The 24283-nt window shown below is 43.0% G+C and overlaps 1 protein-coding gene across 2 annotated transcripts; it reads left to right on the top strand.

Annotated features, from left to right (window-relative positions):
* The first annotated feature begins 18800 nt into the window (after nucleotides 1-18800).
* Nucleotides 18801-22548, top strand: irx5a (iroquois homeobox 5a). 2 transcript variants are annotated; one of them, XM_023845572.2, is made up of 3 exons: nucleotides 18801-19488; nucleotides 20595-21000; nucleotides 21469-22548. In XM_023845572.2, exons 1-3 carry the CDS (start codon nucleotides 19246-19248, stop codon nucleotides 22176-22178), a joined length of 1359 nt encoding a protein of 452 aa, XP_023701340.1. In that variant the 5' UTR covers nucleotides 18801-19245; the 3' UTR covers nucleotides 22179-22548. The 2 variants fall into 2 exon arrangements, with proteins under 2 accessions (XP_023701340.1, XP_023701341.1); XM_023845573.2 differs by having other exon boundaries at nucleotides 21472-22548.
* Nucleotides 22549-24283: the final 1735 nt, after the last annotated feature.

A 24283-nucleotide genomic window follows, 5' to 3' on the forward strand; every position in this document is an offset into this window, starting at 1 on the left:
ATTGGCTACGGGGCCAATGGCCCCAGTGACAGGAAGTGACAGGAAGTGGAATTGACCAACATGTACAGGTGAGGAGTGGAAAAGAAAACAAAGCCAAGCTGACTGCAACACAGAGAACGGTGAGTATCCTAGACTTTGAGCCGATTCTGTACTGGGCACGTGAATTAATTAAAAATTAAAAACGCTGCCTGGCATTAAAAATAGATGAACACTTGGCAGGTGGGGTTCGCCAGGAGACCCTAAAAGGGCCCTTAATTGCAGCTTTGACCGGAGCTCAACTCAGAGGGGAGATGTCAGGAGGGCATAACATCACACCGTCACTGAGCCGCCCAAGTCCCAGAATCCTGGCTAATGCTGAAGAAAAGCCAGTCTGTCGGCCAGAGGCTGAGACCGGGGGGCCGTAGGATAACGGCTGAGCATTCAGTGCAGTGCCATTTCCTGTCAGGGCAGCTGCAGTCAGAGGAACGTCACCCGTGGAAAAATAAAATGGGTTTGCGGCCTGCTGGCCTGGAGCCGCGGCGGCGCTCATGGAGGGGGAGGTAAGGTGAGGAGTATCGCATTAACCTGCCAGGGACTACCTTAATAGGGTCTACGGCTTAAGCTGATATATCAATTTATGTCCTTCTTGGGTGACTTCAAAGCGTGGCTCAGTCATGCCGGTGGATTCAGCCCCCCCCCCCCCGCCCCTATGCCATCAATCACCGCCAGCTCCAGGAAAGGAGGAAAGGGCGGGGCTTTGGCCCACGCGCAGGACCGTAAGGGTGTGCGGCGAGATTCCAGCTCGAACCCGAGCGGCCTCCAGTGCGAACGGCGGTGGGAATGAGTCAGATGAGGTCGTGTCTGTTTATCTCCGTTTTGTACACCTTTGTTTGTTTTACAGACTCATTACAGGCTACAGATTGAAAATACCGTTACTAAGATATACGCCCAGAAATGTGCTGTCAGGCCCATTGATTTTTCGAGCAACTGAAAAGCAGACAATCCCCCCCCCCCCCCCCATTTCCTTAACAGTTTGTTCTTTAAATATATCAAAGACCTTTTCTCAGCTTGTACCCTGGAGGTCCATGATATCACTTCCAATGCATCACTTCAACAATGAGTAATATGCCCCCTTTCCAGTGTAAAGGGGGCCGTGCATTCCCTCCACCGCATCACTCCTCAAGCTAACCAGCTTTGTCAAACAATTCCCACCTAAATTATCGCATGCCAGACTCCCCCACAAGCAAAACAAATGCTGTTCAGCATGCAGATCTGCCCGGAGATGATTACCGCTTTATTCGGGGACTGATTTAGCGAGTGCTGGCACCTGCGTGACTATGCACAAGTCTGGCGGTGGGGGGGCCTGTTCCCATGTTCATTTTAACCACTCCCACAATTAGAGGCAACATACTTTTTTCCTCTCTGTAGCAGTTCGACACAGAGGTAAAGAAGCCAGACTTTAAAAATGGCCGACCACCATTCGAGATAAGAGGACTGATCTGATTGGCTGTTTTCTTGACCTTAATGTTTATAATCCAGCTACTGGTGTAATACTTAGAAAGTGATTCTTCCTGGTTCAAAATCAAGGTGGATGGCTGACATTCCTGTGATGAAAGCCTAACATTTTTTTTATGCTACCAAATTATGGAAATTTTAAAGATCAAATGTACAATCACATATCTCTTTCATTAGATGAAGAAGGCTTTCAGGTTCTATTGACAGTTATTTATGCATTTATCAGCTGCAAATATTCATTTTTATGTTGTTTTTCCGCCTTTGGTTTTAACCCAGTTTTTTAGCAAACAATCATGTAAACAAATGCACAATTAATGTCATATCATCGAAAGAGCTAAAGTACTACTCCAGGGGAAAAAAAATCACATTCAAATGGAGGGAAATGAAGTCTGAAGAAACAGATTAGAGAGAGAGAGAAAAAAAAAAAACTCTGTCAGGAAAGCTTTGAATTGCGGGTGATCAGACGCATCATTTAGACGGAGAACAAAGACAGCAAATATTTTAGGGGAGTAAAGGCTACATGCAAGGTGAGGGAATGAAAGGGACGGAGAAGAAAAGAGACAGGCAGTGCGAGTGCGAGTGTGGCGGAGAGCAGAGGAAATCTGTGAATACGAATCAGGGAAGATGTGAAGGAATTTTACATCAGCTATTGTCTATCACTCACCTCATCTGCCTGTGTGATCCCAACCTCCACAATACAGCCGCCTTTGTCATCTGTTTCATCTCCACGGCATTTCCTTCCCCCCATGCCCTGGATTCCTCGATCCACGGAGCCCCCATGACGGGTGTGGGGGGGCGGGGTTGTTTCTGGAAAATGTGTGTGGACCAGGTAGGGACATGGGGCAGTTTCCGGAGCATCTTGTAGTTCGGATCTGGAGACCTCCTGGGAGAATTCTTTTGGACGGGTTGGAAGAGCGGGATTGGCGTTGAAGGGGTAGGGAGTTCCTGTCATATATGGCCCTCGTGTGCATGCCCACCGCATACTCCCCTCACCCACAGAAACTAGCTGGAGGTCTTTATACTCAGCGTGATTAACATCACTGTCAAGCGTCAATCCTGATGAGTGTGACTTCAAGCCTTGCAGGCAAACCCACAAAACAGTTGTTACAGGTGTAGCGTGACTTGGGGCTTTGCGTAGGTGTGTTAGCAAATGCTCCAAGCCATGCGACTACAAGCTAAACAAACTGCATGACTGTTAAACTGCAACTAGAACCTCAACTGTGCCCGCCAGTGGTGGTTCTAGGGTGAGGGGAGATCCAGGATTTAGCCCAGAACCCTGTTGATGAGTCGGGTTGAGAAAATCGACTATCGGGTTTGGGTTCGAGTTCAGGTTACTTCATTTGTAGCCATAGGTAAAGTTAGTTTAGCTTCATTTTCATTTTAAAAAATGTCTTTCGGTCCATCCGCACTTGGGTCCATTTCTTCCGTTCAAAAGAAGTTAGTAGAAGTTAGTTCTGTGTCATGACAACAAAACCACATCATCCATTATACATATAATGGACAACAGCCCAACACTGGCACCACCAATGATGCACGCCATTGGCCGAGAGACCCACACTGGTATCCCTGACCTCTGACCTTAATTATCTGCTTCCTTTTGGAGGGGAATCCAGTGGGTCACTATGACTAAAAGCACCAGCTACTTATTATTGGTCAATTTGCACTGGCAAAGTGAGTCTTGACTGAGCTGCTTTTCATGTAGGTCCTGCTATGAGCACAGAATGCGCTGAGCAGATAGTCAAGAGGTAAACAGGTCCAGTGATCCAGGGTGAACCTCACGCAGGTACGATAAGGTGACTCTTCCAGATAAAGAGCAGTTCGGAGTGAGAGTCCTTGTTTGTTCGATTCCTGCACAAGCTATTCCCTTGGCTGAATACAAACACCCCGCCCCCCCCAAACACCAGACTGCACACACACAGGCACCGACCCCTGCTCCCTCCCGCGCCCGGTCACTTTGGCAGAACCCAAGCTGTTGAGGGAAATCGTATAACTAGGGGTTTGCGCCACTTTTGAGTCGCAATTAGCATATTTCCCCTCAGAGGTCGCCGGCGCTTCCGCTGAAGGGTTAGAGATTACCTGCCTTCGCTCTCACCTCCTTCTCTTCACGTTTACACACCGGCCTTTGATGCAGCTGTCAAGCTTCTGTCTTCAGCAGTCTACGCACTGTAAATACAGGACATTTTGAATGACTGCGCGTCTATAAAATCTACAGAAAATGTCTGAATGACGAGATAAGCACATCGTGTAAAGTAAAATGTAAACATACAGCAGACATGGAACCGATTCAAACGATTCGTCCTGATTTGTTGGACTTATTGGTTGTTTTATTCATTAGTTTCAGATATATAAAGAATATATGGCACGTTTATGCAAAGTAGGCGTGCAAATGAACATAGAGTGACAGAGAAAAAGCATATGCCTGGACTTGTATGTATTTTATACCAATGGCGTGGGAGGACTGCAATATTCTATATAGGTCGCAATATTCCATGTAGTCCCTCAGGCCACATCCCCATAAATTAGACCTGCCTTCCCAGAATGCACCACTCACAACAAAGAAGGAATATATTAACAAGAAAAAAAAAACTGGCAGAGTAGTTAAGATCCAGACGGTAACAGCAGCAGTGACACTGAGCACTCTCGCGTGCAGGGAGCGATTTGCTATGGTGTGAGAGTTAACGGAGCACTTATTAATGGATTATCGAGACCTCTTCTCCAAGGCCATAAAGTAACCATCTGCCAAATGGAAGCCTGTGAATATTTCCATGGACGGCCGCCGTCCCTGTGTTTACATCCTACCAGCCGCCTCCCAACGAAAGGCTTAAATTAGGACTCCCGCTCTCTGCCGACTGTCGCTGTGCTCCTGACCTCCGCGGCATGAGGAGATCAAAGCCCTTTAGTAGGAATAACCTTTATTATTTCTCATTAGCCGGAAACCCGATACACTGGGATGTGAAAGGCGGGAGCCTCCGTCAGCTGTCGATGTCTGTACACGGCCCATTTAAAAATGAGATGGAAGCATCCAGAAGCGTCTTGCTAACTGGGCATTAAAAGCAGTTCGACTGTCACACGGAAGGCCAAACCGAATGCCGCACGGCGCTTAGCGCGGCCGTCGAATCCCAGCGGGTCCCTCGCCATCCGCCATTTCAGATCATTAAGGCATCGGTGCCATGCGTTTCACACTGTATCACTGCGGCAATTACACTTCGCATCTAATTAAAGTTTGCATAAACACGACCCCCCCCCAGCCCCGCCTTGCCATTTCTTATTTTTTGGTGGTGGTGGCGGGGTGGGAGGGGGGTAGACGTGAACTTCAGGAAGGAGTTTGCGTTTGCAGTAGGGTGGTGACTGTCCAAGTTTACGATGGTGACTTGGGGGGGGGCGGTTTGAGGGGGGGGGCTTCTAGTGGTTGTTGTCGTGGTGTATTTTTTTTTGGGAGGGGTGGGGGGGGGGCATCTGGGAAAGCTGGGAGTTTCACCATCCGGCAGACCCTCTGGCAGGGGACCCGACCCTCCGTCCAATTAGAAACCCAAACACTTTGGGTAAACGGCGCCGCCACTGGGATTTGAACCGACGTATCTCTTACACGCGGGTCCAACTGCCACCGCGGTGAAGTGTCTCCGTGAGATATCCCAGGCTGCCCCTCTCGTCACAGCTGTCGCGCCCGCCATTTGCGAGAACACTGTGCCGCTTTCATTACTAAAATAGAAATTTGTGTCCTGACTGCTGCTACATTACTAATGCTAAATATTTCATCCCCATGGGTTCTAATTATGGCGGAGTACTGCCAGCACCAGCCCTGTATTTTAACTTTACATAACAACTGTAAAAGCAATTTGAGCATTTTTCAATTAATTAAACACACAATCTTTGAGTAACCTCTTGTTATTTCGCCCTCCAGGACCGTGCCTAATTTGTGTAGAATAGGAAAAGGAGGGAGGAAGAAGAATGCTCTCATCCTGTAAAAAAAATCCCCTACGAAAGAATTAAGAGACTGCGCTTAGATTTTTACAATGGGGGGAGACACGCAGTGTTTTCACGCAAATTAAAACGGATCCGCTGTTTTGCTGCTCTAAACGTCTGAAATATCCACTGTAGTTTTAACAATCGTGAACTCTTATCAGATCATTTTACCATGAGCTACTGCTCATTTTATATTATCAAAGTGCTATAAAATATTATAGACTGGTCGTTAATCCTCACTGTATTTTTAGTAACCGCTCACTGATGTAATAAAATAATAGGAAAGATAAAGTGAGCCCGTCTCTGAAATTCCATTACCATATTACAGCCTGGGAAACAGTCTCTAGGCTACAGATAATTTAGCATACAGCAGGAAGTCGTGCTGCATTTCCACTTAACTTTGATGCCTTCTCCCAAATTGGCCTCACAATTTTAGAAAATGATATGGTCAAAATACATAAAGACATTTTTCTCTTTTATCATTCTCACACAGATACCACTTCCAGTGACCTTTGGGGGGAAAAAATCGGAACCAAAATTCTTCATCGGGGCAAAGCAGAATTAAGGCAAATATAAAACATGTAAAAAATGCAAATGAGTGACAAATAATGAAGAAGGGCAAACAAAGCTGCATAAAACAAAGTGAGAAAACAGGAGATTAAAGTGAAGCTAAATTTGCAGGAAGCTGCCCACGCCTGCTGAGTCACGTGACCAGTCATGTGACACGGTGAATGGAAGCCGTGTAAGTCTGCCACAGCTGCCGGTCAGGGAGCCAGGTGTTGGGGGCCATCACTGCGACGACGCGGAGATCACAACAAGCTATGAAATCCAGCTAACAGCCCCACTCCCCAGCGGCCTCATACCTGTTGCCCCATGTGCTCCCACCTCAGGATGAATTAGCGTCGCTTCTCCTCGTCGTCGTATCCACGGTGACGGGATGGGGGGGTGAGCTGGGAGACAAAGAGGAAAGCCAGCAAGCAGGCGAACGGAGACTGTCAGCAGGAGTGGGTGTGACTTCGAGTGTGCAGCTTGGATTGTCCTAATGAAAAATAAAACACGCAGTTCATCCATCTCGTCCCGTGCCGGGGAGACATCTGCAGAGCGCAGTGATGTACGCAGTGATGTACGCAGTGATGTACGCAGTGATGTACGCCATCTCACCATTCTCACTAAGGCCGTAACAGACCTCAGCCCGGGTCTGGTTTCAAGAAGCCGGTTAACGGCCGGAAACGGGGCCCCAGCCCAGACGCACCGAAATATGGGGGGGTTTTCAAAATAAGGGGAGAAGCTTAACTTCTCCATCCACATGACTTCAAGGGGGGGTTGTGAGCTGGGGCGGTGGGGGGGGGGGTTGGGGGGTGGCGACGAAAGACAGGGAGGTGCAGGTCAGGCCACGCAGCGCTAATCTGTGAAAAGCCAGCATTTGGGCAGAGTAATTACATGCCACGCTGCCCAGAGAGTGATTAGCCATGGCAGCCTGTTAAAGCCGAATCCCACAAACAAATTCAGTCCAGCTCAGCGCTGCCAGCGACGGGATGATCACGACCGGACACTCCTGTCACAGGGGGATGGGGCCGTTAATACCGTTTACTCACTGCTCGGTCTTTGCTGACTCATAGGGGGTCATCATTCGGGAAGAAGCGCATATGGAACGAGTCGCCATCCCAGTCGCTGGTTCAGTGACTCCAAACCTCTTTATTTTCATTTATTTTTCCTTGTCAGATTCCCTGCTGACTGCTGCACGGTTGCCTTTTTACTTACCTTCCCCCCACACTCATGGCAGGTGACCGGCCCCCTATGGGGGGGGGGGTGGAGATGCGGTGAATACGGAGGCCGACAAGGGCCAGGGAGGCCCCAAGATTAAGCGATGAACTGCTCACAAGTGAATGCAGCTTTCAACACCATGCCTGGCTCGCCTAGGGAAGCAAAGCCAGACGTAAACGTCATCAGAATCAGAAATAGCAGAGGTTTCTTTCTGAGGTTTATCGGGGGTGCTACCTGAAACCGTCCCAATCCGGCGTGCCGCCCTAACCTGGTGTAAGGTGGCGCAAACACCCATCTCCACCCTGAACTACAGGAACCACAGGGACACGTCTTCAGTCCGACCAATCACAGCATCATCTTGGAGGAAGGGGGAGGAGTTTGTGCTTCTCTTTTTCACCTGGGGTAGAACTTCCTCTTACCCACAAGCCTCCAAAATGATGTTGAACCTGAATCTGTTCAATTTTTTAAAGGACAATAAAACTACAAAGTTATGTCCAAAAATGGAAGCACCAAAGACAAAATACATAAAATAGACCAAAGATAGTTTACGGAACATCATGCATGCAGGAGATATGTTGGTATCCCCTCCAGTTAATTAGCAGGTTTTTCTTAGGTTCATCTCATGCATTTCCATTGACCAATAGTGTGACAGGGACAATCGTGTGCATAATTACTGAGGGAGACGGTAGAAGAGCTCCATGTCTGTACGTGACAGGCGCAGGGTGCACAGCCACTGAGGAGCAGCGGAGATGTTTGAGGAAATCTAATATGTTGGGCTGAGGAGGAGCAGAATGGATGCAGAGCACGGCAGGAATGCGGGGAGCCGAGAGCGGGCGATCTAAATTTCAAACGGGAGAGGATGTTTTCCGCCTGGTGTTTATGAAACATAGCTGCTGAGAGTACAAAGGTAAGAGGATACGGCATGAAAGCCTCATCAGCGAAAACAAAAACACTGCCTCACAAAAGCCCAGCACCCCTCAAAATGGGGGGTGGGGGGGGGGGCACTTCCCCAAACACAGGTTCCTTTAATTAGCACTTTCCCATCTTGGAGGGGGGGGGGGGGGGGAGTGGAGGAATGGCTCACACTACGTCTTCTGGCTCATGACATCGCCCCAGATGAAATGTGAGAGTTCAGTTTATTCAGAGCCTTTCAAAGAGTATTATATAGCTTACAAATTTATGGTTCCTTCAACTTAATGGCTGAGTATTTTTTATGAAACATATTCACATAACTTACCTTAAAAGTTCAGAGACAGTTCTTGTTTTATCGGTCTGGGAGGCTACAGTATGCTACCAGTTCCGGAGATACGCGCTTCATTGACAGGACGCTCTTGATGTAGCTACGGTCTGCGGGGCCATCACCATGTTTACCGTGTCCTCCCACCCACAGAGGGTCCCCTTTTTTTCCACCATCCAGGCCATCCACTGTCTGCGAGACGTTCCCCTGCAATTAGGCGACATGAGAAAGAACAGCCTCATTGTACAATCCACCACATGTGTCTGTCTGCGAATGGTGAACTCGATGTCCTCGCTGGACAAAGTGTCACCTGAGATTAAATGGGACCCTGAGATGATCCAGCTTTGTGCCCCCAGGTCAGTATTGGGCAGGGGGGAGGGAATCCTTGGGGTCTGATGGGTTTTCAGCACCAGGGTTTCCATGATTTCAAGACTTTTCTGGGATTTGACACAAAGGCTCTTCACGGCCCGGTTCCCTGGTGTCAGTTAATGACCCAATTCCCAAATTCTCTACTCTCCTGCTTCAAATCCAAATCTCTTCAGGAAAGCTGACCGTTGCCTTCATGGACGTGTGCTATTTCACCACCGCCGTGCCAAGAGCAAACAAGGCTGGACAAATGAGGAGAGCAGCCAGCTGGATTCACTAGCTCTTAGAAGTGGCTGTTGATTGTAGATAAAAAGCCATGGTCACTGGACTAGTTTGTTGGGCTCTTGACCCCAAAATTGCTCAAGGGGCCCCAGAAAAACGTCATACCTGTTTATATGTGTCTGTCGTAAGAGAGCTTGATGGGATATATGCAAATACCCTAACCCTATGTCCTCGCACTTGTGAGAATGGCAAATGATTACTATTCAAAGGCTTCATTACTATAGTACTAATGTTTTGCTATGTCATTTCACATTGTCTTGTGTGCAGCTGACACAGAATCAGTGTCATTTATCGACATTACAGTTTGAAGCGCATAACTTTGGGTTGAGCATTGGGCGGGGGGGTTGACACCTCAACCCATTTAAGGGGGTCCAGAGGGTTGTATTGGCTGATTTTGATTATTGGGGGGATCACAACCACCCCCCCATCCCCCCATAATTTGCAGCTGTGACTGATTTAAAAACTGACCCCTCAATCCTCTCTTGTTAATGCCATTAATATGTGAAAATTACCAAGCAATCTCATTATCTGGGGTCAACTCTACAAAAAGTATTGGATTTTTATTTCTCAAACTATATAGCACATCTAACTATAAATCTATTGAATATTATGGGCTGTACACTGCAAATATTAAGCATTTTCAATTTTTTAAAAATATTAATAACTAATTGGAATAACTAGACCAGTGTGCGAAATACGGGGGGTCCGACACCCCCGATTAACCCATGAGACCCCCTGAAAGCCTCAAAAGCAAAATCTTAAGGGGGTCGCAAGATCGGTATTGTGCAACAATAGGGAGATGGGGACCCCCCGAATATTGACGGGTATTTCGCACACTGAACTAGACTATATGTTCACTGAAAGCTGACACCCTCAAGAGGACTTTTATAAACTATATGACTTATATAAGGTTGATTTAAGCAGAGATAGTGATGTCGTAGGAGTCTAGTGGAAAGGTGTCTGAGCTGGACGGTTCCCAGCATCCGAGCAGAGAGCGGAGCCAGAAGCCTCACGGATCATCGCGGGAAAGACGGTTAGTCGTGGTACAGCTCCACAATCGGAAAACGACACCGGCGACAGCTACGTCTCAGCTGAGCAGTTAAATATAAATGTGCTATTTCGTTCAAAAGGAAATATAAAGGCTCGTGTCAGCAGATGAGCTGAAAAGAAAATAAAAAGTGTATATATGGGCATTGAATCTGTGTACCATGAACATGACATGGACACCACTGGAACACAACCAGTCCAAGGTTTGAAAGCACTTGATGGATATTAGGTGGGATATTAGGCTACTTCATAATGTTTTACACCACATATTTTTTTCTGTAAAGACTTATTTCTTATATATTATAAACAAAATATGCATAAAAATACTGTGCATGAGTGCAAAAAGCAGTAATAACAGTTCTACAATCTCTAAATCAAGGCTGACAAGTTTACAAGAAAAAAAAACACATGATGTGTCTTTCCGGTTCTTCCAGGGGAAGATGGTGGCACAGGAGCTAGTGCTATCGTTCAAGGTTGCAGGTTCGAGCCCTGGTTCCTCCTGACCCCATCAGAGTGTCCTTGAGCAAGACACTGAACCCCAAATTGCTCCCGGTGTGCAGGTTGGCACCTTGCATGACAGCCTCCGCCACTGGTGTATGAATGTGTGTATGGATGGGTGAATGTGAGGCATAAATTGTAAAGCGCTTTGAGTACTCGTAGGAGTAGAAAAGCGCTATATAAATGCAGTCCATTTACCATTCTTCTGCAGCAGAGATGTAGGATATTTGTGGGTTGCCAGATACAGAACTGTAGGATGCTCATGGGTTGCCAGATACAGAAATGTAGGAATGCATGTGGGTTACCTTGCTTTCATTCTTCTGTCTAGCTTGTCCCACACAAGTTCTAAGAGAGAGGGGTCAGTATACTGGGAAAGCCAGGTCATTACTTTGAGTTGCCCATCGCTTTCCTTCTTCCCCAGATAGTTCACGCACAATTTTGTGGTATGTTTTAGGTTAAAATGTTCCTGTGGACTGAAGGACTGCCCAACAATCCTCATGGATTGGCTTTGGTCATGGACGCTGATAGCCATGCTGGGTGACATTACTAAATCCACGGCAGAGATAACCATCTCTGTCGCCACAAAGCATCCGTAACACCTTCTCCTTTATGCTTGACAGTGGATCCTGCACATGCCAGCCAAAGGGTGAAGTATTTGGGTCCAACCACTGTGTCTTTGTAAGATGCATAGAGGATGCAAGACAAGCGGTTGGACCCAGATTTGTCAAATTCTGACTCCATAAGACTGACTAATGACTTGCTAATTAACAGCAATTGTGACATTATGAAAACATCGATAATTACGGTTTCAAGCACGAGCACTAAAATTTTGACTGGTACTGTGTTATAGTTAGTATTTATCACAGTGTAAAATGCACACATTCTCATCACCCAGTGGTAGTCAATGCCATTGCAGCACTAGATGCAAATTTCACCAACGGCGGTGTGCTAAGTTGACGTCCTTTCAGAAGATGGAGCCCTAAGTGGCCGTCTATGTCATCTAGAGTGCTGACCGGCTCTGACCTTCACCACTGACATCACTGACTCTAGTTTCAAAAGGGTGGAGCCTGACGGAGGGGGCGTGTCCAGAGGGAGAATAGCTGATTGACAGATGAGTCCCACGAAGATAGAAGATCTCCCTGCTTCCCACCTGCCTGCCTGATCCAAACCCTCCACCTTTTTCTGCCATGCGATAAGGTCCATTTCTGCAGGCGTTACACAAATGGCTGCCTAATAACCAGCCATTAATAGGAGACCCAGACACGCCATCAGTAGGGATCTATGAGCCTCAGAACCAGCCACAGCAGTATCTAACTCCACTGCCTGCCATGACATTCTCCTTTTCCTCACCGTTTTCTGCACCTCAGCGTGAAATGAAACCCCCGGCTGGTATCACTACCCCATTCAGCGCGATTGTTTGCTTATGCAGCTAAAGAAGGGGAAAAAAATCTAATCAATTTCAGGGCAGGAAATTGCTTGCAAGGAAGATCCGAGAAAGAGTTTCACAGCGGATTAAAACGCAGAGCGCGCCCCGGTGGCCAAAGTGTGTCGGCGTGCGTACGTGCCGCGGCTGCGGGGATGGGGGGGGGGGGAGGGGGGTTATCCACCGGCTAACGCAGCATCTCTCATCTTCCAACCCCATCTGTGGCTTTCACGCTAAGACGTGATAGCGGGGCCGCTAATGACTCGGCCACAATCTGCACCATTTCACATGGCAGGCGGGGAGGGAAGCTGGCACGGCTTCTGTAATGTGCCGAGGAGGGCCTCTTCATCGGGCCCTTTGAAGAGCTCATTTTCACATTACTCAGGCTTCATTATGCCGAATCAATATTCGTTTAGTCACTGGGGTTATTGACTTATTCTAAAATAAAAGTACACCCTTCAGCTAGTGTGCTCATTACAGGTAATTTGTCTTGTCATGGACCAGGGAATATTATCCCGGCCTTTCAAGCGTTGACAGTCCGTGGAAATACCTCCCCACGGTTACAACTGTAAATAATTTTTGGGATAAAACATTGAGAAATCAATGACTGCTTCCTGCAATCTGTCACAAACAAATCAATCATAATCTGCCGGCCGGGTGGGGAGACGCTGGAGACCCCGGTGCTATTTGAAGCCTCCACCTTTGCGAATCGTATCACATCGCTCTTGCAGTTTTCTGTCTGGTGTGTGTGGGGTGCGGGGGGGTGAGGACGAAGAGGCCAGCAGATGGAGAAGATAAAGAGATGCTTGTGGGCAGTGTTTGAGGAACCGCACTTGTGACCCAAAAATTTAAGCATAATCTCTCAGACTGGGCCTTAAATCAACATCCATAAGACAGAAACCAAATCGATACAGTCATAGAAGAAATTGAAATCAACGGCAACAGCAGGCAGGATTTTTCTGAGCTGTCAATCACTGATTGGTTCAACCCACTTTCCTTTGGATCTCATTGGGTGGTGACTGACAACACATGGTCAATATCCACCAACCTGAACCCTTGTAGGTGTCATCACTACAAGCCAGCTATGGAAGAATATCCAGCAAGGACAGTACATGCTATTAAATCAAAGGACATGTTGTGATGCACAATGATTTTCAATTAATCCAAAAACCACAAAAAGAAACATTATTTTCTGCAGCAAAGAAAACATTTGAATGCATAAAGTGTGTATGAAGAAAAACAAGCAGAAAACTCAAGGCAGGGTACATTGATACTGATCACATCTGAAATTAAAAGCTTTAATGGCAATTATGTCAACATTATGGTCAGAACACATACAGTATGCTTGGAAATATTTGTTTTCTTCCATTCATTCTTATGCTTCTTTTCAAGGCTGCTCCTTTTTACGTTGCAATTTTGATAGCAGTCAAATTCAATCGTCTTTCAATGCATCTAATTTGTAATTTGACAGTGAAAAAGACATTCCCTTCACAGCTTGAGCACTGTAACAATGAGCACCTGTGTCGTATTTCTTAAGCATGACAGTATAATCGATCACGGCCCTCTAAATGCTCTCTGGAACGCGACACATAGTGTCAAAACTAATATACAATCATGCACTGCAGAGCAGCTACACTCATACGGGAAGCAGGCGGACAGGGCGAAACGGCACCGCGGCCCCGCTAAAGGCAGCCAGGCAGAGACGTCGTACTGAGGAAGGCCATCAGTGGCGGCAAACAGCAACACGGCAAACCGCCGTGCAATTGTAGTCCAAATGTCCTGCTACTGTGTTACTAAGAAAAGGAGTCTAAGTTACAGCAGCATGTATTCAACTAATAAGAGCATGTACAGTTTGCTTTGGATGAATCTGTATGATCATGATGATGACTATGACCATTATTATTATTCTTATTAGAAGAAGAAGTATTATTGCATTTCACTTCTGCAAAGGGCAGAATACTTCCCATAACTAAGGACACAAGCTTGGAACCTGAAGGTTGTTAGTTCAGAACCCAGGGGTGATGTACCCTAAGTAATTCTGAAAAAGTGTAGTTAACCTAAATTCCTCAAGAGAAATACCCAACAGAATGAATTCAATTGAGGCAATTAGAAGTATAATAATAATGGATGTCCAACTGTGCTGTTTGGCTCACAGTGCAACATGTTCATTCCATGTTAATGTTACACCATAAAATGTGTTTCTTTGATTAAACTCTGGGCCAGGAATTGTGTCACCCTGCTCCCCCCTCCTCCCCAGCATGGTGAATGCTAACTAATTTAGCTGATGACAACATGGTCTTCCAATTGCTGCCTACTCTTCATAAAGTTCTCAGCTCGCAAGCAGACGTGAAACGGAACGTTTGCATATCGATGACATTCTGTTGTTTTTTCCGCAGTCCGTGTTCTGTGTGCACATCTTGAATCCTGCAAACACAACAGGAGCACAAAACCTAAAGTATTTTTTTTTGTACTTCAATGGCATAAATATCCTTTTGGCCACATTGTATGCGAATAGGCTAAAAAAAAAAGGTATTTCCACATGACGTGCTCGTAGGTGTTGGTGAAAACATTAACAAGTCTTCACTGTAACTTCTGGAATAGTTTATGACCCCCACCAAACTCTCTGGGGATTCTGAGCATGACTACCTGACAGAGATACTCATTTTTAATTCCCAGTTCTTTGCCCGTTTAATGTACTACTTCAGTGCTATTATTCATAAATAGGAGTAATATGGATAAAAGACTTTCATTTGTTTATTCAATTATTCATTATTACACCTTTTAAGGCCTATTAATTTCACTCTAATTATTTTTTTTCCAAAAGCCACATTTAAAAAATCTGTTGTTTTGCTTACACATCAAACAGACAAATTAAACACTGCATAGTATTTAGCTTTTTTTTTATGAGATTAAGGTCCCAATTCAATTAAACTGGAAATGCAGTTAAGGCTTAATTTTCACTGATCAATCACAAATATAATTAAATCACCACACTAGTTAAAATTTCTTTTGATTCTGAATTCAAAACTACAACTTCACATTTAATGATAAAATTATTTAAAAGATTGACACATGCACAGTATGTATCTACTATATAGTCTAGTTATTTATTGCCTTCATTGTATTAGAGATTGGCGTCTGGGTATTAACAGAATTGTGGGTGCATGTGTGAGTTTCCATTCAGTCCTAAGAGTGACAGATTTTGGATAAGCAGAAATGATTACAACTATATCAATTAAAATATCAAACTATAATCTTAACTGATAACTGCCGTTTTTATTCGCAGATGCAGCTGCAATTATATTTAAAATATTAAATATAAAACACAGCTCATATAGTCCTGCCAAAACGAATTCAAGCACTCTGACATTTAGAAATCCAAACTAAAGGGGTGAGTTTTACAGTGCACGTGTGTTTTAATCATTTAATAAAAAATGCAAGGTCAAAAATAAATGGCATTCATTATTTGCTGCTTATATCCCCTCGGCGTTATGTGCGAAAACTGTTTTGAATTTCAATTGGCTGCCAAGCGGTAAAATCCCTCAGCTAATACATCAAAGTAAATTTCGCGTCTGCTAATCGGTTTACGACACAGACTTAGAATGGCTAAAATCCTTAAGAGTTCCGCAAGCACTGTATACCTTTCCGTCTTGCCACTGGTCTGAAAACGACCACTTGATCTCATACTTCGAGGAAACTTGCCAAATTCCTCGAGGAAACCATTTCACTTAACCTCTTCAGTGACCGTACGAAACAATTAGCCCGCTGCACTAGATAATGCCCTCTAATAATAGTCTGTAAATTCAAATTCGATTACGACAACACCCCCACATCCCCCCCCCCCCCCCACCCCAAAAGACATTTCATTGCATTGGATCAGTCCTGCGTCTTGTTCATCTGCGATTTTTATTATGATCGCTACACGCTACATTTCCGATATCATTCATTACACTGAATATTGTTTAGGATTAAAATTAGACATTTTTAAAAATGTACAGATATATAAAAGACAATCACAGACATAGAAAAATAATTAAATAAAGGTATGCATTTTAAATCTCATGACACTTTATAAATTAAAAATAATAAAACACGTATATGTTGACATTTAAAGTATAGGCTATACAGTGCTATGTAATATAAAACATACTTCACATAATTTACAGTGACAGATTATGTACTGGTATTTTTGAAAGACTTACCAAGTCCGGGCAAATCCAGAAATGCCGTGATAAGAAACGCTAGTAAAGTTCGTCCATTTGTTGGGCATTTATTATGCTGAAAGACCGCTATCCCGCAATATACACAATTGTTAGTAATTGATATAGCTGTGAAAAAAAGTTGTTGAATACAACTCCCCAGTACATTAGAAAGCGCACAAAACCTACTGTTCTCATCTCTTGATGGAAGTGAACAGTCTTCACTTTGTTTTCCACTTCCGTGTGATTGCTTTTACCCCCTCTCTTCTCTTTTGCAGAAATAATCAACACCCTGATAGGCTCTATTGGAGTGGAGTAAGGCATTATTGCCGATAACAGAGTATCAATGAACGATGACGTCATTCACATCTGCAACCGACAGGCTTGTCTTCCGGTATCCTTGACAACAGGTACGTTCATATCGCTCTCCTTTTACGACTAAGCTACTTCTAAATGATTGAGCACAGAATTCGCCAATCATGACGTTGTTTATGGACGCCAATAAATATTAATGTCCAATATATCTAGGAAACGGAACAAACGAAACTTAAATAATAACGTACTCGCCTATAGTATGTTTAACTTAAAATCTGTGATGAATATGACAGATATATTTTTTTGTCTTTTGGGGGGGGCAAAAACACAAAGAAAAACAGACAAAATGTACTAGAGAAATAGAAAATGAAAAGCAATAAAAAAAGATAACCAAGTTATATCGAAAGATATCACAATCATAAATTCACTAAATATAGCAGCTCAGATGATTAAAAATAAAATGTGGTTTTAACTGATAAGTCTATGAATAACCTTATTTCATTATTAATGTCAAAGTGATTGTGAGTGCTATAATCACAATTACTATAATTATTATGTGCATTGTACTATTCTTAATAATTATTGTTAATATAGAAATAATAATAGTAAGAATAATATGCCAAATAACACAATGATATTGTTATCACAAGTATTACTATATATGTTCCTATTTTTTCTAAATTATGATAAATATTGCACTTAATATTGTACAAGTCAAACCATACATCCACGTCTCTTTTACAAGAAAAAGCGAGATAATAATGATAATAATAATAATAATAATAATAATACTTCCCAGTATTTCCATTCACATCTGGCAGCAGTGAACCGGAGTCATCCATTTTTGGTATGGAGCAATTTTGTGAGCCATAGAACACGTGACCTAGCGCTCACAGTTTTTAGAAGCGCCTACAGCGATCCCTTTCGGTTAATCTGAGATTTCAGCTACCCTGAGGAAGAAACTCCACCCTGTGCAATCCATCAGTATTTCTGGTCTTGTGCAACGGACGTTAACATTCCGAAAATTAGCAACCAAAATATGTATCACATTTTTATAACATTCTTTATAAAGCCTGTAGATTATTAAAAGAACAAATTTGAAAGTTTAAATAAATAACGGAAAATTAAGTTGTAATTATGATTTTTTTCAGTCTCAAATCTCAAAATGTAAGTGTTCACTCTACAAATTTAGTTATACTGTATTATTGTCATTTATCTTACCATTTAAAAAAAATAGGCCTATATATTATTATTATTATTGTCATCAGCATCATCATTTTGGTGTTTACACTAAAAATTGGTTACTGCCTTTGTGCGAGCAGATTTAAATAAATCGGTGTAGGTTCCCGTCGGGAAGTCTATCTGATGGAATCAAAGGAGATTACATCCCCTGATCGGTGCGGATTTATCGTAGTTCATATGGTATTAATCTGCTTTTTCTTCGACCCTTTTATGAATTTTAGAAGAGGGAAATTGGCCAGGTTTATTCCTGGATTGCCTGGCAAACTCTGGCAACCAGCCGTCTGAGCCGGCACCTGTCAACATCTGAGGCCCCGTGAGTGTCGGCACGCTGTCGCTACCTATCGGTTTATGTAGTGAAATGTGAGCCAAATATTTTCAATAAATATTATTATTATTATTATTATTATATAATTGCCTACCGTTAACATCTCCAAACAACGCTGAACAGTGTGAATGGAATTAATGAAAATAAATTAAATCCGACCCTTAAGTTTTCCCGAAACGCAAAATTTCATCGACGCAAAAATGCAGCATCACCGATAGGCCCGTGCAAACCCAATTATAAACATGGCCTCGGTATTCAGGAGCTTGGAGAATAATTTCGTACATCAAACGCCAAAACAAACTAGCGGAATACATGAAACGCCTCCCTTTCGATTTCTGACAGTGCTCTTTGCGAGACACCAGAACATGACATTAATCAAATGCGAAAGTGAAGGCTTCAAAAAATCTAGAAAATGAAGAAAGTTAGAGTTCATCGACAAGCTTGCGCGAGATTATATCCAGAAGCTGGCGCACTTGAGTCTAGCAGCATTGAGGCTTGTTAGTTGGGGGGAAAAGAATAGAGAGAGAGAGAGGCAGAAATAGCAATTGAGGGACTGACAAAAGACCAAGTGAGAGAGAGAGAGAGAGAGAGAGAGAGAGAGGACAAGAGACAGCGAGGGAGGAAAGGGGGAGAGGGTGTCGATCATTAGGCAGGGCTGCGTCGGCCAGCGTGAGCTTGCCTTTTCCTTCGCTGACTACACCCCGGGAGGAGGAGCACGAAGCACGTAGGATACGTCAGAATCCTCAATTTCCAACTTAGCATCTTGGCAGGACATTTTCCAAAGCAAAGCCCCCATCCGAAGGCAAAAAACTTATTCTGCACTGCATGATAGGGAGAAAGAGAAAGAAACAGAGTGAGCGAGACTGAAAACAGAAGGTTAAGAGCGAATAAACAGATCCGATCAGCTTCATCTGTCAGCGACCAAAATATCCTAATTAAAACATTTTCATTAATTTATTTTTATACTGCAAGCACGTAGAGGGAGACGGGCAGTGGTCTGCCGATGCGAGTCTCTATGGTTCAGATCAAAAAGTGCTTGAACAAATAGAGGAAAAGCGCACGAATAAGTGGCTTATTTTTTGGTTTGACCATGGCGTACCCTCAGGGCTACTTGTACCAGCCTTCCGCTTCTCTGGCACTTTATTCGTGCCCGGCGTACAGCACCAGTGTGATTTCGGGTCCCAGGACGGAGGAACTAGGGAGATCATCTTCTGGGTCTGCATTCGCTCCGTATGCCGGATCTACAGCGTTCACCAGTGCTTCGCCTGGCTACAATTCACATCTCCCGTACAGCGCGGACCCAGCTGCCGCTGCGACGTTCAGTTCGTACGTGGTGAGTGCGTTTGTGCACAATGGTGATGCACATCGGCGACAGGATTAAAAATATACTGTTTGCGAAAACTTTGAAATCCGCGTTAATTTCAAACGATACGCTACCGTTGGCGACCCCGGAAGCGTAGAGTATACTTACCGCCTTATTTCTATCTGTTTCTCCGACGTTGTTTTATTTTTATTGCATCTGAGTCGTTTTCAAAATCCGCATCCGAAAATATGGAAGGCAGTGTTTCATTACAAATAATTTGCCTAATTGGACGGTAATACTATCAAATGTTTTTCGAAGAAAAACACTCTTAAATGCAGGCAGTATCTTTTACGGAGACTTAACAAAAAGTTAAGTCTTCGACGAAACGATTACAGTACACCAATAAATACACATATTTATTTGATAACATGCACCGATGATTAAGTGAGTTGATTTGATATTTCCACCTCTCCGTGCCGCATTTGCAAACTCAAATTCGGATTTTTTTGTGATTGCTTATAAATCATACGGTTTTCTCATTAAGAATTAATTTTCAAATATGCCTAAATAAATATATAAATACATAAATACATCTTACATTCCCTGAATACAAAAATATAAATCATTTAAGCGCGTTCGGGAACATCGAGTCACTAATACTAAAATGACAAGAACAGAAATTCCTCTTACATTATTATTACGATGAATAAATTATATGTTGAATTTTAAGAATGATAAATAATAGTAGCTACATGGGTAGTTAATTTAACATATTAATTAATTGCATACGTGACTGTAATATTGCCTGCGAAATTTAGCACATAGAATATTTCATGAGCTCTAGAATGCTAATTAAACAATGGAATAAACTTGGAAGTGTGCGAGTATTAAACAGACGGACATATTTCAACGAAAAAAAACATGATTGACAAGTTGAAGGATGCGTGACACTGCAGTTACAGCTGGAAATAGCATACGGATATTTATCAGATATTTTGAAATTTTGCTAATATTAAATATTCAAAATATACAGATTTTTTTAAAAAGTAATCATTTATATAGGCCTATAATACAGTCACTTCATGTTCTTAGGTAGTACTGACATAACTTTTTCACTTCTATTATTTTAATTGAAGGGGTCTCCGTATGAGCACACCACCGGCATGACTGGTTCAATAGGATATCACCCATATGCCGCTCCCTTGGGCTCGTATCCCTACGGAGATCCTGCATACAGGAAAAACGCTACCCGGGACGCCACGGCTACCCTCAAGGCCTGGCTGAGCGAGCACCGCAAAAACCCGTACCCCACCAAGGGAGAGAAAATCATGCTGGCCATCATCACCAAAATGACCCTCACCCAAGTGTCCACCTGGTTCGCCAACGCCAGGAGAAGGCTAAAGAAGGAGAACAAGATGACCTGGACCCCTCGAAATAGGAGCGAGGATGAGGAAGAAGATGAGAATATTGATCTCGAGAAAAACGACGACGATGAACCGCACAAGGCAACAGACAAGGAAGACTCGACAGACACAGAGTCAGGTCTGTACCGAATGGCTCTATTTTTCATCCGAGTCGTTCTTCCTCGAGGCGTAAAATTGATTGCTACTTAATGGTGGTATATTATTTATAATGAGACAATTGCTTTAAATAATAATCAGCCTGCGCGGCTTTTTTTATTTAAGGTTGAGGATTGGTTGTGACATATAATATTTGCCATGGAGTGAATTAATTTTGAATTACGTTGACTGGAAGATTTAAATACATATTGGCTAAGACAATAATTTTTAAATAATAAAATGATTTTTTAAAAATGTAATAATATTTTGCCGCTGTTATCGTTGAAACTGTTATTTGAAATTATATTCTTTATATGTTATTATATTCTTCTATTGCATTGATTCGCTATTATAACAGAAATTCTCTTGTCATTGTCTTTTCTGTATCGTCTTGTCTGTATTGCTCGAATAACATTTTACGCCAACTTATTTTGTATTCTTTTTCTTACAGCAGAACATAAACTTAATGCGGGGGAAATTACGTGCGACAGATTTAAAGAAGACGGCGCTGCAAAGGAGACGGATCTCGTTTTAACGGATTCGGAATTGAAAGAGCAGGAGGACCGGACAGAATTACTGACTGATTCCCCCAAGCCTACAACGTCTTCCCCCCAAAATGTGCCAAGAGGAAGTGAGATTATTGTGCAGGAAAGACCACTAGAGATGGTGCACGCATCGGGCACAGTGAACGGCATCGGTGGCACCAGCAATGTCACATCTGTTATTCACTCGCCCCCCTCTGCGCCTAAGCCCAAACTTTGGTCCCTCGCCGAGATCGCAACTTCTTCGGACAGGTGCAAGGGAAGTAGCGAAGCGCCGCAGGCCACAGCGCCGGGTCAAAGCACAGTGATCACGGCAAGCACGCCGTCGCCGTCGCGGTCACCCTCGCAGTGCCCGTTTCCGAACAACACGGTTCTTTCCAGGCCTATTTACTACACATCTCCTTTCTATCCGGGGTACACGAACTATGGCACCTTCGGTCATCTTCATGGCAACCACGGAGCCGGCACTGGGTCCACCACACATTTCAATGGATTAAACCAAACTGTGTTAAATAGAGCAGAGGCACTGGTAAGAGAGAGCAAAGTAAGAAGCCAGACCCAAGTAGAACTTTGTAAAGACTCCCCTTATGATCTTAAGAAAGGTATGTCAAACATTTAATACCGGCTTCACCGCGAACATCTGGACAATTATTTATTAATTGTGTTGGCAAGAAAGGTAATTAACAAAACAAAGAGGCAACGATTACTTTCAATGAGAAAGTGGTGATTCTCAAATTATAGTTTCTGGATGGTCAATCCGAAAGATGTAACATCTAAGAATTGTCTTAATCGCTGCTGCCGCTTGAGACTATTTGTATTAAAACTAATATGTATATTTAATGTAGCATTTTGTATTTAAAATGGACAATACACTATCTTTGAAGTAAATTATGAAAAATACACGTGTACAGCAACTGTTTGGGGATGGATATATAAATGCTTGTGTCCAAAGTGCTTCATAGTTGAAAATAATGATTTATATATTTTGACGTCTGATTCCCCTGAGTCTGAATTGCTTTCTCGTTTCCTTTCTTAAAATGAAAGACAAATACATGCATACACCATATGCCGTCGCCGTTCGAAACGACGCTACAATTATATATTTAAAAAAAAAAACTGTTATAACGTGGTGTAGTCTGAATATAGTAGGAGACTGAAATGGCATTTGCCAAGTACTCTATGAAAGAGACACTGGTAGGACTATATAATACATTCTGTGATTTACATAGATTGATGCCTTCGGAATATAGGGCTGGAGTTGACAACATTACAAACTGCTTTAACGTCGTTACGTAAAGCATATTGAATGCATTTCTATAATGCCTCGGTTAAAGCTACTTGGGGTTTTTGAGAGCTTTCCAACAAGTAAATATTGATAACATACTCCAAAAAGCGGGGCGTTCATGTAACCCAATTACAGGCAATATGTGTCACGTTTCATGCAAACCAATCAGGTGGCGAACTTTGCTAATGAGTTCGATTTTATGCCAAATTTATCTCTCATTATTATCTCTGAGACGTGGGGAGGTTATTAAAACGGGGCTCCGCGGCACTCGCGGCAACAGGATTGTACGCATCATATTGATTAGTTATGTAATTTCTTTAAATCCTCCACAATGACTTACTAAATTGTTTACTGTCTCCGCAATAGATGTAGTTACACCGTGGACACGGTACATTGTACAGTATATATCGGGCAGTCAAACCCCTGCCAGTGAACTCTTCCTACTTTCGCAGGTAGGTGTCAGACTTGCTCCTAATTTTAGTGTTTCATTGTTAATCCATTTAGAGGGCTTCTTAAGTGGCATAAACCATAACAGGAACCAATCAGAAACAGCTTTGGCTGTGAGTGGCATTTCAATTTGCTCGCAGCGATTCAAAGCATGTTATCAAAAAATGTCGTTCAATTCAAATATGACAATTTTTCTCTCTACCCATCCCGCCGCGGATTCTATTCGTCCTTTCGAATATGATGCGTAAAACAGATTCGCTAAGACAAGCTAACAATATTCAACAAAGTCATTGAATTCTTATCAGGGTTGTAAAAAGCATACAATTATTTCACGTTTTGCAATATGTTAAAATACTTAAGAAGAATACAAGACAATATCATAACTCCAGAAGTAAACGATGAAGCAACCGTTAAAAAATAACTAGTTTAACAAGATTAATATATCCATTTAAAAATCACATTTTAAATGCATTGCTTGATAATGATTGTCATGATAATACTAAAAAAAATTATAATTATATTCAATAACAGTGATTAAAAATTTCAGCTTATGTTTTTTTTTTTATTGTTCTAACAATTCGCTACAAATTTCTGGGAACATTTTCTCACTAAAAATGGAGAGCGTATTTTGTAAATGGGAAATTTGTGTATTATTCAAATAATCACTATAGAGTAACATGATAATAATAATAATAATAATAATAATAATAATAATAAATCTTTTCAAGCAGACTGCGTAGAAAAGGTTCCATCATCAATCTCCATAGTTTGCGTTAAGCACACCACTTCAAAATCCCCCTGGGTTTTATATAATTCCCTCTTCTCTAATGTCCTCTATTTTGAGGGGTGCGGGGTTCGGGTCAGTGGGCGGGTCTTCTATTTTTAATCTGTCGAAGTGCGCTCTAACTGTGATTGCACCACATCAACAAGCTAAATAGCATAATTATGATTTTCTTTACTTATTCCCCCCGAGACTATAATATTAAATGTGA

This window comes from Paramormyrops kingsleyae, chromosome 11 (genome assembly GCF_048594095.1).
Source record: "Paramormyrops kingsleyae isolate MSU_618 chromosome 11, PKINGS_0.4, whole genome shotgun sequence".
NCBI classification, from domain to species: Eukaryota; Metazoa; Chordata; class Actinopteri; order Osteoglossiformes; family Mormyridae; genus Paramormyrops; species Paramormyrops kingsleyae.

Bases quoted from the DNA above. Each gene is read 5' to 3' on its own strand.
- irx5a (XM_023845572.2), top strand. From the start codon at position 19,246: ATGGCGTACCCTCAGGGCTACTTGTACCAGCCTTCCGCTTCTCTGGCA. The intron at 19,489-20,594 runs GTGAGTGCGTTT...TTTTAATTGAAG, and splicing joins CGACGTTCAGTTCGTACGTG to GGGTCTCCGTATGAGCACAC. The intron at 21,001-21,468 runs GTCTGTACCGAA...TTTTTCTTACAG, and splicing joins CTCGACAGACACAGAGTCAG to CAGAACATAAACTTAATGCG.